This window comes from Cherax quadricarinatus, chromosome 77 (genome assembly GCF_038502225.1).
Source record: "Cherax quadricarinatus isolate ZL_2023a chromosome 77, ASM3850222v1, whole genome shotgun sequence".
Taxonomy (NCBI): Eukaryota; Metazoa; Arthropoda; class Malacostraca; order Decapoda; family Parastacidae; genus Cherax; species Cherax quadricarinatus.
The window spans coordinates 17626087-17640090 of record NC_091368.1 but is presented as its reverse complement, the minus strand read 5'-3'; the positions used below and the strand labels follow the sequence as shown (position 1 = coordinate 17640090).

At 41.4% G+C, this 14004-nt stretch overlaps 1 protein-coding gene across 1 annotated transcript in view; it reads right to left on the bottom strand.

The window, feature by feature from the left end:
- Positions 1-2124: 2124 nt before the first annotated feature.
- LOC138854996 (glutamate receptor U1-like) overlaps positions 2125-14004 on the bottom strand; it is a 226877-nt gene continuing 214997 nt past the window's right edge. Inside the window, exons 11-12 of the mRNA XM_070101505.1 lie at positions 9112-9241; positions 2125-2208 (exon numbers count right to left, since the gene is read on the bottom strand). Coding sequence (XP_069957606.1) covers positions 2125-2208; positions 9112-9241 — 214 coding nt within the window. The remainder of the gene's footprint in view (positions 2209-9111; positions 9242-14004) is intronic.

Genomic DNA, 14004 nt, shown 5'->3' with positions numbered 1-14004 from the left:
CGTTTCTGATATCAACATCACAGACGAGAAAAATCTAGCTAATATATTAGGGACAGGAAGAATTAACAGTATGCCATGCGTATACAATGTGTTTCAGTGATAGATAATTTAGCTCTGAAATATAAAATTTGAACTTTGAGAAACTTTACCTTATAGCATAAGTAAAGAAATACGTGAATGTGATTCAGAGTGTTGTCAATATTAGACAACTGTTCTGGATGACTGGTACAACTGAGGAAGATCAAGAAGAGTGAGACAAACTAGTGATAATCGTCTTTTATAGTAGAGGTGAGCCTGAACCTCGGACCGCTATTGGTTATCGTCATGGTCATGAGGTGACTCTGGTGGAGGTGATTGGGTGTCTCCAACAGGAGGCGTGTCCACACACACACAGAGTTCTCCACACGTTTATGTTATGTTTTATTACTCTATTATGCAGTGCTAGCCGAAGATATTGTAAAACTTAATTTTAACTATTTTGTATAGGTAACCAGCATTGAAACACATTACTTAATAATTACATTCACACTTTACGCTCAGGTATTAATTTCTTGTATCTCAAATTTAATTACATTTTTCAAGCCATATTTTACAAAATTCCTAACCAAATATATTATTTAATAGCATTTTAAGAAAGTTTTCAATAGCAAGTTTATCCAGTCTCTAAATAAGCAGTACGACCACTAAGAATACAGACTAAATTAGGCTACAATAGATGAGAAACAAATTATTTTTTATGAAGAATATTGATCATCTGCGCCATACTCTTAGGTCTGGTGTTGTGCATTTGTCTAAATGCATTTGTCTCCGCAATATATTTCATTCCTCGGAGCACCTTACGCCATCTTTAACACTTCATTTAAGCATATATAGTGGTAATAATTGTTGAATTACCGTCAATATATTAGGTAAATAGACAGAGAGGCAACTAATGTGACAACCTGTCGCGGAACACTGCAACAATAAAATGTTACATTAGTTGAATCTGTCTATTTATCTATAGTGAGTGCTTATGTAGCGTCGACAAAGAATAATAGGTTAAATCTGCACTACAGCCAGTATTGATAAATAATTTTAAAGGTTTCTCTATTCTGTTAAATTCTGTGGGAATACATATAAACACAGGCGCACACAGACGGAGATGAGCAGAACCCAGACTCAGGAGGAAGAGTAAATACAAATTCCTTCAGAATCACCTACAGAAGGACCTCAACCACAACAACCCCAGTGCAACCAACCAATCTAATCCAAAACCCACACACCCAGGAAAATAGAGATTAGTCGAAGAGCCGAAAATGAATATGCACAGATAAGGATGGAGACCCAGCGGCAATACGAAAACGACATAGCATTGCAAGACGAATCTGACCCGAGCCTGTTGTATAGCCACATCAGTAGGAAAACAACAGTCAAGGATTAGGTAGTCAGGCTGAGGAATGAAGGAGGGGGGGGGAGTTCACAAGTAACGACCAAGAAGTATATGAGGAGCTCAACGTGAGATTTAAAGAAGTATTTACAGTGGAGACAGAGCGGACTCCAGAAAACCGAATAGTGAGGTACACCATCAAAGAATACACCAACAAATGCTGGACGATATACACTCAGCAGAGGAGGAAGTGGAGATGCTGCTAAGTGAACTAGATACCTCAAAGCAGGTGGGACCGGACATCTCTCCGTGGGTCCTGAGAGAGGGAGAAGTGATGCTGTGTGTGCCACTAACAACTTTCTTCAACGTATCCATTGGAGGTGGGCAACTATCTAAGGTGTAGAAGATGTCAAATGTAGTTCCAATTTTAGACTTAAGGCATTAAACTAGACCAGTGCCACTGACATGTATGCAAAAAGTAATGGATATAATTATCAGGAGGAGAGCAGTTAAGCACCTGGAAAGGAACAAGCTTATACATCACCCTAGTCCACTGGACTAGGGCGTCATGTGTTTTCGCTCACCATGAGGCGGGCCAAACAACGTGGGTTCGACTCCTTGGCTAGTCGCAGTGTTGTTATTGATATATATGAACAAATGTGTAGTCATATTTATGGTCATATTCATTGTCATATTCACTTTCGAAGGATGAATTAAAGAATTTAAATATTGCTTATGTGTGATTTGAAACAACATTTTTATAGTAAACGAAGAATGATGATGTGGAGGCAGAAGAGCAGAAGACTACTGAAGTATCCTGCCACCAGGATAACATACATTCCCTGAAATATAATAACAAAAATTTATTCGTCTAGATGAGGTTGTTTGTGTTTACTGTGTTTATGGTACTTTTTTTAATTTTCTTTGTTGTATATTTTACCATTGGTGTGCTTATATGGGTAATGTTATTGTAGAAGTTTGAATGTGACAATTATGAAAATAAAATGTAAAATGTAATTAAATCCCGTCTTAAAATTAAGCTACACTGATGCTTGAGTCCAACATAATTAACCAAACACAAAGTGTTACAGATTCGTGCACTATATTACTAATGGGTTAACTTAATTTCGTAGGAAGGTAATGGCACGAAAATGCATAAACTTGTTTTACATATATATATATATATATATATATATATATATATATATATATATATATATATATATATATATATATATATATATATATATATATATAAACACTGATCTCTGGCTGAAGGAGGCTCGAACCTACGAACCTTAGGACAAGGTACGCAGTGCTTTACCAATCTACCCACACTGGACCAATACCTTGGCGTGTAGCATGCGCTACACGTTTTGATCCAAGGCAGCCAGCTTTCAGGGAGAAGGCTTACAGCTTTTCATCTCATCCCCTGCATGCATCAGCCTTACTAGAGATTTGAACAATGCAAGGAATTCGCAAGAGCAGGCGAAATATATATATATATATATATATATATATATATATATATATATATATATATATATATATATATATATATATATGGTAGACAGCAACCACCCAGGGAAGTACTACCGTCCTGCCAGATGACTGTGAAACAGAAACCTGTAACTGTTTTGCATGATGGTAGGATTGCTGGTTTCTTTTTCTGTCTCATAAACACGCCTGATAACAGGGATATCTTGCTTCTCCTACCTACACTTTGGTCACACTTCACAGACACGCACATGCATATATATATATACATACATCTAGATTTTTCTCCTTTTTCTAAATAGCTCTTGTTCCTCTTTATTTCTTCTATTGTCCATGGGGAAGTGGAGCAATGGGCTAGTAACCCCTTCTCCTGTAGACATTTACTAAAAAAGAGAAGAAGAAAAACCTTATAAAACTGGGATGCTTAAATGTGCGTGGATGTAGTGCGGATGACAAGAAACAGATGATTGCTGATGTTATGAATGAAAAGAAGTTGGATGTCCTGGCCCTAAGTGAAACAAAGCTGAAGGGGGTAGGGGAGTTTCGGTGGGGGGAAATAAATGGGATTAAATCTGGAGTATCTGAGAGAGTTAGAGCAAAGGAAGGGGTAGCAGTAATGTTGAATGATCAGTTATGAAAGGAGAAAAGAGAATATGAATGTGTAAATTCAAGAATTATGTGGATTAAAGTAAAGGTTGGATGCGAGAAGTGGGTCATAATAAGCGTGTATGCACCTGGAGAAGAGAGGAATGCAGAGGAGAGAGAGAGATTTTGGGAGATGTTAAGTGAATGTATAGGAGCCTTTGAACCAAGTGAGAGAGTAATTGTGGTAGGGGACCTGAATGCTAAAGTAGGAGAAACTTTTAGAGAGGGTGTGGTAGGTAAGTTTGGGGTGCCAGGTGTAAATGATAATGGGAGCCCTTTGATTGAACTTTGTATAGAAAGGGGTTTAGTTATAGGTAATACATATTTTAAGAAAAAGAGGATAAATAAGTATACAAGATATGATGTAGGGCGAAATGACAGTAGTTTGTTGGATTATGTATTGGTAGATAAAAGACTGTTGAGTAGACTTCAGGATGTACATGTTTATAGAGGGGCCACAGATATATCAGATCACTTTCTAGTTGTAGCTACACTGAGAGTAAAAGGTAGATGGGATACAAGGAGAATAGAAGCATCAGGGAAGAGAGAGGTGAAGGTTTATAAACTAAAAGAGGAGGCAGTTAGGGTAAGATATAAACAGCTATTGGAGGATAGATGGGCTAATGAGAGCATAGGCAATGGGGTCGAAGAGGTATGGGGTAGGTTTAAAAATGTAGTGTTAGAGTGTTCAGCAGAAGTTTGTGGTTACAGGAAAGTGGGTACGGGAGGGAAGAGGAGCGATTGGTAGAATGATGATGTGAAGAGAGTAGTAAGGGAGAAAAAGTTAGCATATGAGAAGTTTTTACAAAGTAGAAGTGATGCAAGCAGGGAAGAGTATATGGAGAAAAAGAGAGAGGTTAAGAGAGTGGTGAAGCAATGTAAAAAGAGAGCAAATGAGAGAGTGGGTGAGATGTTATCAACAAATTTTGTTGAAAATAAGAAAACGTTTTGGAGTGAGATTAACAAGTTAAGAAAGCCTAGAGAACAAATGGATTTGTCAGTTAAAAATAGGAGAGGAGAGTTATTAAATGGAGAGTTGGAGGTATTGGGAAGATGGAGGGAATATTTTGAGGAATTGTTAAATGTTGATGAAGATAGGGAAGCTGTGATTTCGTGTATAGGGCAAGGAGGAACAACGTCTTGTAGGAGTGAGGAAGAGCCAGTTGTGAGTGTGGGGGAAGTTCGTGAGGCAGTAGGTAAAATGAAAGGGGGTAAGGCAGCCGGGATTGATGGGATAAAGATAGAAATGTTAAAAGCAGGTGGGGATATAGTTTTGGAGTGGTTGGTGCAATTATTTAATAAATGTATGGAAGAGGGTAAGGTACCTAGGGATTGGCAGAGAGCATGCATAGTTCCTTTGTATAAAGGCAAAGGGGATAAAAGAGAGTGCAAAAATTATAGGGGGATAAGTCTGTTGAGTATACCTGGCAAAGTGTATGGTAGAGTTATTATTGAAAGAATTAAGAGTAAGACGGATAATAGGATAGCAGATGAACAAGGAGGCTTTAGGAAAGGTAGGGGGTGTGGACCAGGTGTTTACAGTGAAACATATAAGTGAACAGTATTTAGATAAGGCTAAAAAGGTCTTTGTGGCATTTATGGATTTGGAAAAGGCGTATGACAGGGTGGATAGGGGGGCAATGTGGCAGATGTTGCAGGTGTATGGTGTAGGAGGTAGGTTACTGAAAGCAGTGAAGAGTTTTTACGAGGATAGTGAGGCTCAAGTTAGAGTATGTAGGAAAGAGGGAAATTATTTCCCAGTAAAAGTAGGCCTTAGACAAGGATGTGTGATGTCACCGTGGTTGTTTAATATATTTATAGATGGGGTTGTAAGAGAAGTAAATGCGAGGGTCTTGGCAAGAGGCGTGGAGTTAAAAGATAAAGAATCACACATAAAGTGGGAGTTGTCACAGCTGCTCTTTGCTGATGACACTGTGCTCTTGGGAGATTCTGAAGAGAAGTTGCAGAGATTGGTGGATGAATTTGGTAGGGTGTGCAAAAGAAGAAAATTGAAAGTGAATACAGGAAAGAGTAAGGTTATGATGATAACAAAAAGATTAGGTGATGAAAGATTGGATATCAGATTGGAGGGAGAGAGTATGGAGGAGGCGAATGTATTCAGATATTTGGGAGTGGACGTGTCAGAGGATGGGTCTATGAAAGATGAGGTGAATCATAGAATTGATGAGGGGAAAAGGGTGAGTGGTGCACTTAGGAGTCTGTGGAGACAAAGAACTTTGTCCTTGGAGGCAAAGAGGGGAATGTATGAGAGTATAGTTTTACCAACGCTCTTATATGGGTGTGAAGCATGGGTGATGAATGTTGCAGCGAGGAGAAGGCTGGAGGCAGTGGAGATGTCATGTCTGAGAGCAATGTGTGGTGTGAATATAATGCAGAGAATTCGTAGTTTGGAAGTTAGGAGGAGGTGCGGGATTACCAAAACTGTTGTCCAGAGGGCTGAGGAAGGGTTGTTGAGGTGGTTCGGACATGTGGAGAGAATGGAGCGAAACAGAATAACTTCAAGAGTGTATCAGTCTGTAGTGGAAGGAAGGCGGGGTAGGGTCGGCCTAGGAAAGGTTGGAGGGAGGGGGTAAAGGAGGTTTTGTGTGCGAGGGGCTTGGACTTCCAGCAGGCATGCGTGAGCGTGTTTGATAGGAGTGAATGGAGACAAATGGTTTTTAATACTTGACGTGCTGTTGGAGTGTGAGCAAAGTAACATTTATGAAGGGGTTCAGGGAAACCGGCAGGCCGGACGTGAGTCCTGGAGATGGGAAGTACAGTGCCTGCACTCTGAAGGACGGGTGTTAATGTTGCAGTTTAAAAACTGTAGTGTAAAGCACCCTTCTGGCAAGACAGTGATGGAGTGAATGATGGTGAAAGTTTTTCTTTTTCGGGCCACCCTGCCTTGGTGGGAATCGGCCAGTGTGATAATAAAATAAAATAAAATAATATATATATATATATATATATATATATATATATATATATATATATATATATATATATATATATATATATATATATATGTATATACATATATATATATATATATATATATATATCTATATATATATATATATATATATATATATATATATATATATATATATATACTTGAAACTAATCAAAGTTTGAATATAAAACAAATATCTAAAATATTTTGAGAATGGTTTTTGATGAAAAACTCATTCTGGAATTTATGAAAAATTATTTCTTAAGGAAAGCCAGAAAGAAATTTTATGTTTCTTCAATAAATGATGAAGTTCCATATAAATATATTAAAAAAAATGTGTTTCTTGTGTTCAAAAGGCCATAGTTTTCTTTTGACCACCCATTTTTGACCACGCATTTTTGACTACCCATTTTTGACCACCCATTTTTGACTACCCATTTTTGACCACCCATTTTTGACCACCCATTTTTGACTACCCATTTTTAACCACCCATTTTTGACTACCCATTTTTGACCACCCATTTTTGACTACCCATTTTTGACCACCCATTTTTGACTACCCATTTTTGACCACCCGTTTTTGACCACCCATTTTTGACTACCCATTTTTGACTACCCATTTTTGACTACCCATTTTTGACCACCCATTTTTGACTACCCATTTTTGACCACCCATTTTTGAATACCCATTTTTGACCACCCATTTTTGACCACCTATTTTTGACTACCCATTTTTGACCACTCATTTTTAACCACCCATTTTTGACCACCCATTTTTGACCACCTATTTTTATCCACCCATTTTTGACTACCCATTTTTGACCACTCATTTTTAACCACCCATTTTTGACCACCCACTTTTGACCACCTATTTTCGACCACCTATTTTTGACCACCCATTTTTGACCACCCATTTTTTACCACCCATTTTGACTACCTATTTTTGCCTCAAACAGTTAATAAGGAATATTTTCACACTAAAACCAAAGTAAAAAAAATGGATGAAAGAGAAAACGGTACAAAACACAAAACAAACGTAAAATATACATATAAGCACAAAAAATATTTCCTGTATTACACTATGGTTTTTGTAAGGAAAAAAATTAATATTTGTTTAAACCAAATAATTATTTCACCCAGGACCAGCCAATTAAGCTCTTAGTTAACCATTTCACCATAAGAAAATAATTTAGCGTTCAAAATGGAGTAAATGTAAACAGAAACAATATATAAGTGTCAGGAAAGGTGTACTAGCCTTCAAACGGAGAGTAGAATGAAATTAGCTCAGAGGCACCCCCACCACTGTATGTCCTCGGATCAAGGTAAAACACCTAACTCTGTTGGATGCTTGATTCTTGTAGGATTTGGTGTCTTGTGGGCTAGAGCGTCATATGAGTTTCGCTCACCATGAGGCGAGCCAAAACAACATGGGTTCGAGTCCTCGGCTAGTCGCAGCGTTGTTATTGATTAAATACCACGAACGAGTGGTATTTAATCAATAACAACAGTGCGACTAGCAGGGGGATCGATCCCGTGTTGTTTTAGCCCACCTCATAGTGAGCGAAAATTCACGACGCTCTAACCCACTGGACCATCCAATCCAACAAAAATCACGCACCCAGCAGAGCTAGGTGTTGTTCCGTCTGGCTGGATTACCTGGTTAGTGTGTTTTTATTAATCCATACATGTAGGATAAAGATGTATTAGTGGACATATTTTTTTTAATTATTTCATCTTTCCCTTTAATAGCCGTTTTATTGTTTTATTAAAATTTCTGTTAACAGAATCTAAGGGATTCTTTCTAAGATTCTTTCTTAGATTCCGTTAACTGCAACTTTATTAAAACAATAAAGACGGATATATGTTAAAATAATATGTTTATTATGCACCACATACCCATCTCGTGGGCGGTAGTCAAAAGATTACAGAAGTACATAATGGGTCCAGGAACCGGACCCCAAGAAAATATATGTATTGATTAATAAATACACAAACCAGGTAAGCCAGAGCTTTAGAGTTTATTACCCATAGCCATTATCTGCCTCCTCCATTGTCTCCACTTATGAGCAACCTGCATATGGAATTTTTCGAGGGAAGGCTGTTGAAAGATATCCTGCGCTGTTGATGGTTCGGTTATGTCCATGACATCTTGAGTCTTTGGTCAAATAATATGGCCCAGGATACATTTCTACCAACACTTAACGCTTTGGTCTCGTCTATTATATTGACTGTGGAGGAAGTAGTGGCCTGTAAACTTCCATTCTTACATGTGTTGATACACCGGGTTTAAGTTTGCAGTATATAGGATGGCCACCAACGTGTGCTCATACATTCACTACTATTCCAACCAGGAGAGGAGATCAAACTTGAGTATTTCTTATTATGTTTCTGACAGCTTATAAACTGTGCAGTCCGGAGTTCCTAGACGAAGAAATTAGGAAAATATTTGACACTGCCATGAAACTGAGGTGCCCTAAGGAGTTCGTGAATCTGCGTGGATGGCAGAAAACTTTGCTGTATAGAGAAGAGCGATAAATAAATACATGGTACGATTGACTGTTACAAACACTGATTTCTACAAGCATTTTAAAATATTCAGTAGTGGAAATAAGAAACATAAATGTTTTAATACATGAAAAATATTGCTTACCCAGGTGTTCGTAAATGATAGTGGAGAATTGACTGCGATCTTGCTGGGAGAATGATAACATACGGTGGAGTTTGGTTCTTCAATTTTCAACCACTGGATGAACAGTCCAGCCTCAGTCATTGAGAATATCCTGAAGACGAAAGTAGAATACTGATATTAAATTCCAAATACCGAAGTCTCTGTTTGTGTGTGTGTGTGTGTGTGTGTGTGTGTGTGTGTGTGTGTGTGTGTGTGTGTGTGTGTGTGTGTGTGTGTGTGTGTGTGTGTGTGTGTGTGTGTGTACTCACCTATTTGTACTCACCTATTTGTGGTTGCAGGGATCGACTCACAGCTCCTGGCCCCGCCTCTTCGCTGATTGCTACTAGGTCCTCTCTCTCCCTGCCCCATGAGCTCTATCATACCTCGCCTTAAAACTATGTATAGTTCCCGCCTCCACTACATCACTTTCTAGGCTATTCCATGGCTTGACTACTCTATGACTGAAGAAATACTTCCTAAAATCCCTTTGATTCATCTGAGTCTTCAACTTCCAATTGTTACCTCTTGTGTCTGTGTCCCATCTCTGGAACATCCCGTCTTTGTCCACCTCGTCTATTCCGCGCAGTATTTTATATGTCGTTATCATGTCTCCCCTGACCCTCCTGTCCTCCAGTATCGTCAGGCCGATTTCCCTCAACCTTTCTTCATAGGACAATCCCCGTAGCTCTGGGACTAGTTTTGTTGCAAACCTTTGCACTTTCTCTAATTTCTTGACGTGCTTGACTAGGTGTGGATTCCAAACTGGTGCTGCATACTCCAGTATGGGCCTGACGTAGATGGTATACAGAGTCTTAAACGAATCCTTACTGAGGTATCGGAACGCTATCCGTAGCTTTGCCAGGCGCCTGTATGCTGCAGCAGTTATCTGATTGATGTGCGCCTCAGGAGATATGCTCGGTGTTATACTCACCCCCAGATCTTTTTCCTTGAGTGAGGCTTGCAGTCTTTGGCCATCTAAACTATATTGTGTCTGCGGTCTTCTTTGCCCATCCCCAATCTTCATGACTTTGCATTTGGCAGGGTTAAATTCAAGGAGCCAGTTGCTGGACCAGGCTTGTAACCTATCCAGGTTCTTCAATTTGTGTACTCACCTAGTTGAGGTTGCGGGGGTCGAGTCCGAGCTCCTGGCCCCGCCTCTTCACTGATCGCTACTAGGTCACTCTCCCCGAGCCGTGAGCTTTATCATACCTCTGCTTAAAGCTATGTATGGATCCTGCCTCCACTACATCGCTTCCCAAACTATTCCACTTACTGACTACTCTGTGGCTGAAGAAATACTTCCTAACATCCCTGTGATTCATCTGTGTCTTTAGCTTCCAACTGTGTCCCCTTGTTGCTGTGTCCAAACTCTGGAACATCCTGTCTTTGTCCACCTTGTCAATTCCCCTCAGTATTTTGTATGTCGTTATCATGTCCCCCCTATCTCTCCTGTCCTCCAGTGTCGTCAGGTTGATTTCCCTTAACCTCTCCTCGTAGGACATACCTCTTAGCTCTGGGACTAGTCTTGTTGCAAACCTTTGCACTTTTTCTAGTTTCTTTACGTGCTTGGCTAGGTGTGGGTTCCAAACTGGTGCCGCATACTCCAATATGGGCCTAACGTATACGGTGTACAGGGTCCTGAACGATTCCTTATTAAGATGTCGGAATGCTGTTCTGAGGTTTGCTAGGCGCCCATATGCTGCAGCAGTTATTTGGTTGATGTGCGCTTCAGGAGATGTGCCTGGTGTTATACTCACCCCAAGATCTTTTTCCTTGAGTGAGGTTTGTAGTCTCTGACCCCCTAGACTGTACTCCGTCTGCGGCCTTCTTTGCCCTTCCCCAATGTTCATGACTTTGCACTTGGTGGGATTGAACTCCAGGAGCCAATTGCTGGACCAGGTCTGCAGCCTGTCCAGATCCCTTTGTAGTTCTGCCTGGTCTTCGATCGAGTGTATTCTTCTCATCAACTTCACGTCATCTGCAAACAGGGACACCTCAGAGTCTATTCCTTCCGTCATGTCGTTCACAAATACCAGAAACAGCACTGGTCCTAGGACTGACCCCTGCGGGACCCCGCTGGTCACAGGTGCCCACTCTGACACCTCGCCACGTACCATGACTCGCTGCTGTCTTCCTGACAAGTATTCCCTGATCCATTGTAGTGCCTTCCCTGTTATCCCTGCTTGGTCCTCCAGTTTTTGCACCAATCTCTTGTGGGGAACTGTGTCAAACGCCTTCTTGCAGTCCAAGAAAATGCAATCCACCCACCCCTCTCTCTCTTGTCTTACTGCTGTCACCATGTCATAGAACTCCAGTAGGTTTGTGACACAGGATTTCCCGTCCCTGAAACCATGCTGGCTGCTGTTGATGAGATCATTCCTTTCTAGGTGTTCCACCACTCTTCTCCTGATAATCTTCTCCATGATTTTGCATACTATACATGTCAGTGACACTGGTCTGTAGTTTAACGCTTCATGTCTGTCTCCTTTTTTAAAGATTGGGACTACATTTGCTGTCTTCCATGCCTCAGGCAATCTCCCTGTTTCGATAGATGTATTGAATATTGTTGTTAGGGGTACACATAGCGCCTCTGCTCCCTCTCTCAATACCCATGGGGAGATGTTATCTGGCCCCATTGCCTTTGAGGTATCTAGCTCACTCAGAAGCCTCTTCACTTCTTCCTCGGTTGTGTGCACTGTGTCCAGCACTTGGTGGTGTGCCCCACCTCTCCGTCTTTCTGGAGTCCCTTCTGTCTCCTCTGTGAACACTTCTTTGAATCTCTTGTTGAGTTCTTCACATACTTCACAGTCATTTCCTGTTGTCTCTCCTCCTTCCTTCCTTAGCCTGATTACCTGGTCCTTGACTGTTGTTTTCCTCCTGATGTGGCTGTACAACAGTTTCGGGTCAGATTTGGCTTTCGCTGCTATGTCATTTTCATATTGTCTTTGGGCCTCCCTTCTTATCTGTGCATATTCGTTTCTGGCTCTACGACTGTTCTCCTTATTCTCCTGGGTCCTTTGCCTTCTATATTTCTTCCATTCCCTAGCACACTTGGTTTTTGCCTCCCTGCACCTTTGGGTAAACCATGGGCTCATCCTGGCTTTTTCATTACTCCTGTTACCCTTGGGTACAAACCTCTCCTCAGCCTCCTTGCATTTTGTTGCTACATATTCCATCATCTCATTAACTGGCTTCCCTGCCAGTTCTCTGTCCCACTGAACCCCGTTCAGGTAGTTCCTCATTCCTGTGTAGTCCCCTTTCTTGTAGTTTGGCTTCATTCGTCCTGGCCTTCCTGCTTCTCCCTCCACTTGTAGCTCTACTGTGTATTCGAAGCTTAAAACCACATGGTCACTGGCCCCAAGGGGTCTTTCATATGTGATGTCCTCGATATCTGCACTACTGAAGGTGAATACTAAGTCCAGCCTTGCTGGTTCATCCTCTCCTCTCTCTCTTGTAGTGTCCCTTACGTGTTGGTACATGAAGTTCTCCAGTACCACCTCCATCATCTTAGCCCTCCATGTATCTTGGCCCCCATGTGGGTCCAAGTTCTCCCAATCGATCTCCTTGTGGTTAAAGTCCCCCATGATCAGGAGCTTTGCACTGCATGCATGAGCTCTTCTGGCCGCTCTAGCCAGTGTGTCAACCATCGCTCTATTGCTCTCGTCGTACTCTTGCCTTGGCCTCCTGCTGTTCTGTGGTGGGTTATACATCACTGCTATTACCACCTTGGGACCTCCAGAGTGAAGTGTTCCCACTATGTAATCACTTTCTTCTCCGCTATCTCCTCTCTCCAGCTCATCAAAATTCCAGCGATTTTTGATCAGCAACGCCACTCCTCCACCCCCCCTGTTCCCTCTGTCTTTCCTCAGGATTTGGTATCCCGTTGGAAAGATGGCATCTGTTATCATACCTGTAAGCTTGGTTTCTGTAAGAGCTATGATGTCCGGTGATGCTTCTTTGACTCTTTCGTGCCACTCCTCCCACTTATTTGTTATTCCATCAGCGTTTGTGTACCATACCTTCAGTTTCCTTTCCAACACTGTGGTTTGGGGGGCCTGTGGGGGTGGGAGACCTGGTGGCATACTGTGGGATTCTATAGCTCGATGTTGGGTGGAGGCTGTGGGTATGGATTGTAGTGTGTGTTGGGATGGTGTGATAGGTTGTATGGTTCTGAGAGTAGTTGTGTGTGTGCTTGCCCTTGCTGTTCTGTCCTGCTCTGACTGACCTCTGCTGATTCCCTCCTTGTCTCTTTTCCTAGCTCCTTTCGTTTTTTTGTCCTCTCCCTCAGCTGCTGTCGTTCTGATTTTGTTCTGTCTCTGTCTAGGAACACCCTCTTGTACTCTTCCGAGTATTTCAATCGTGGTTTCTCTTGGAGGATCCTGTTCCGCACTGTTTCCGTCCTGAGAATCAGCTTGATTGGTCGGTTTCTCCCCTTCGAGTACCCCCCTATTCTCTGAAAATTTACAATCTCGTCCATCTCTTCACCTATTTCCGTGATGATTTTCTCAATCTCCTTTCCTTCTTCCTGCTTCCTTTCAGTGTGTGTCCTTTCCTCTCTCTCCTGAAGCCCATGGATAAACACTGATTTTGCTCTTTCTTCCTCCCATTGCCTCACCCTCTGTGACTCTGGATCCTGCCTGTATGTGGTCAGTTTCTCCCTTGATTTTTCCAGTGGCTCTTGATAGCCTTGTTGTGCCTCAGCATTCGACCTATCACCCTCTCCATCTGCAACCAGCTGATCTTCCCTTTCACTCCTTGGTCCTCCTTGGCAGATTGATGTGACCTTAGCATAATTCATAATTCCTTCCTTCCTGTTCAGCCTCGCAGCTTCATATGCTGTGTCTTCTCTGGTCACTGCCCCTGTAACTCGCTCCA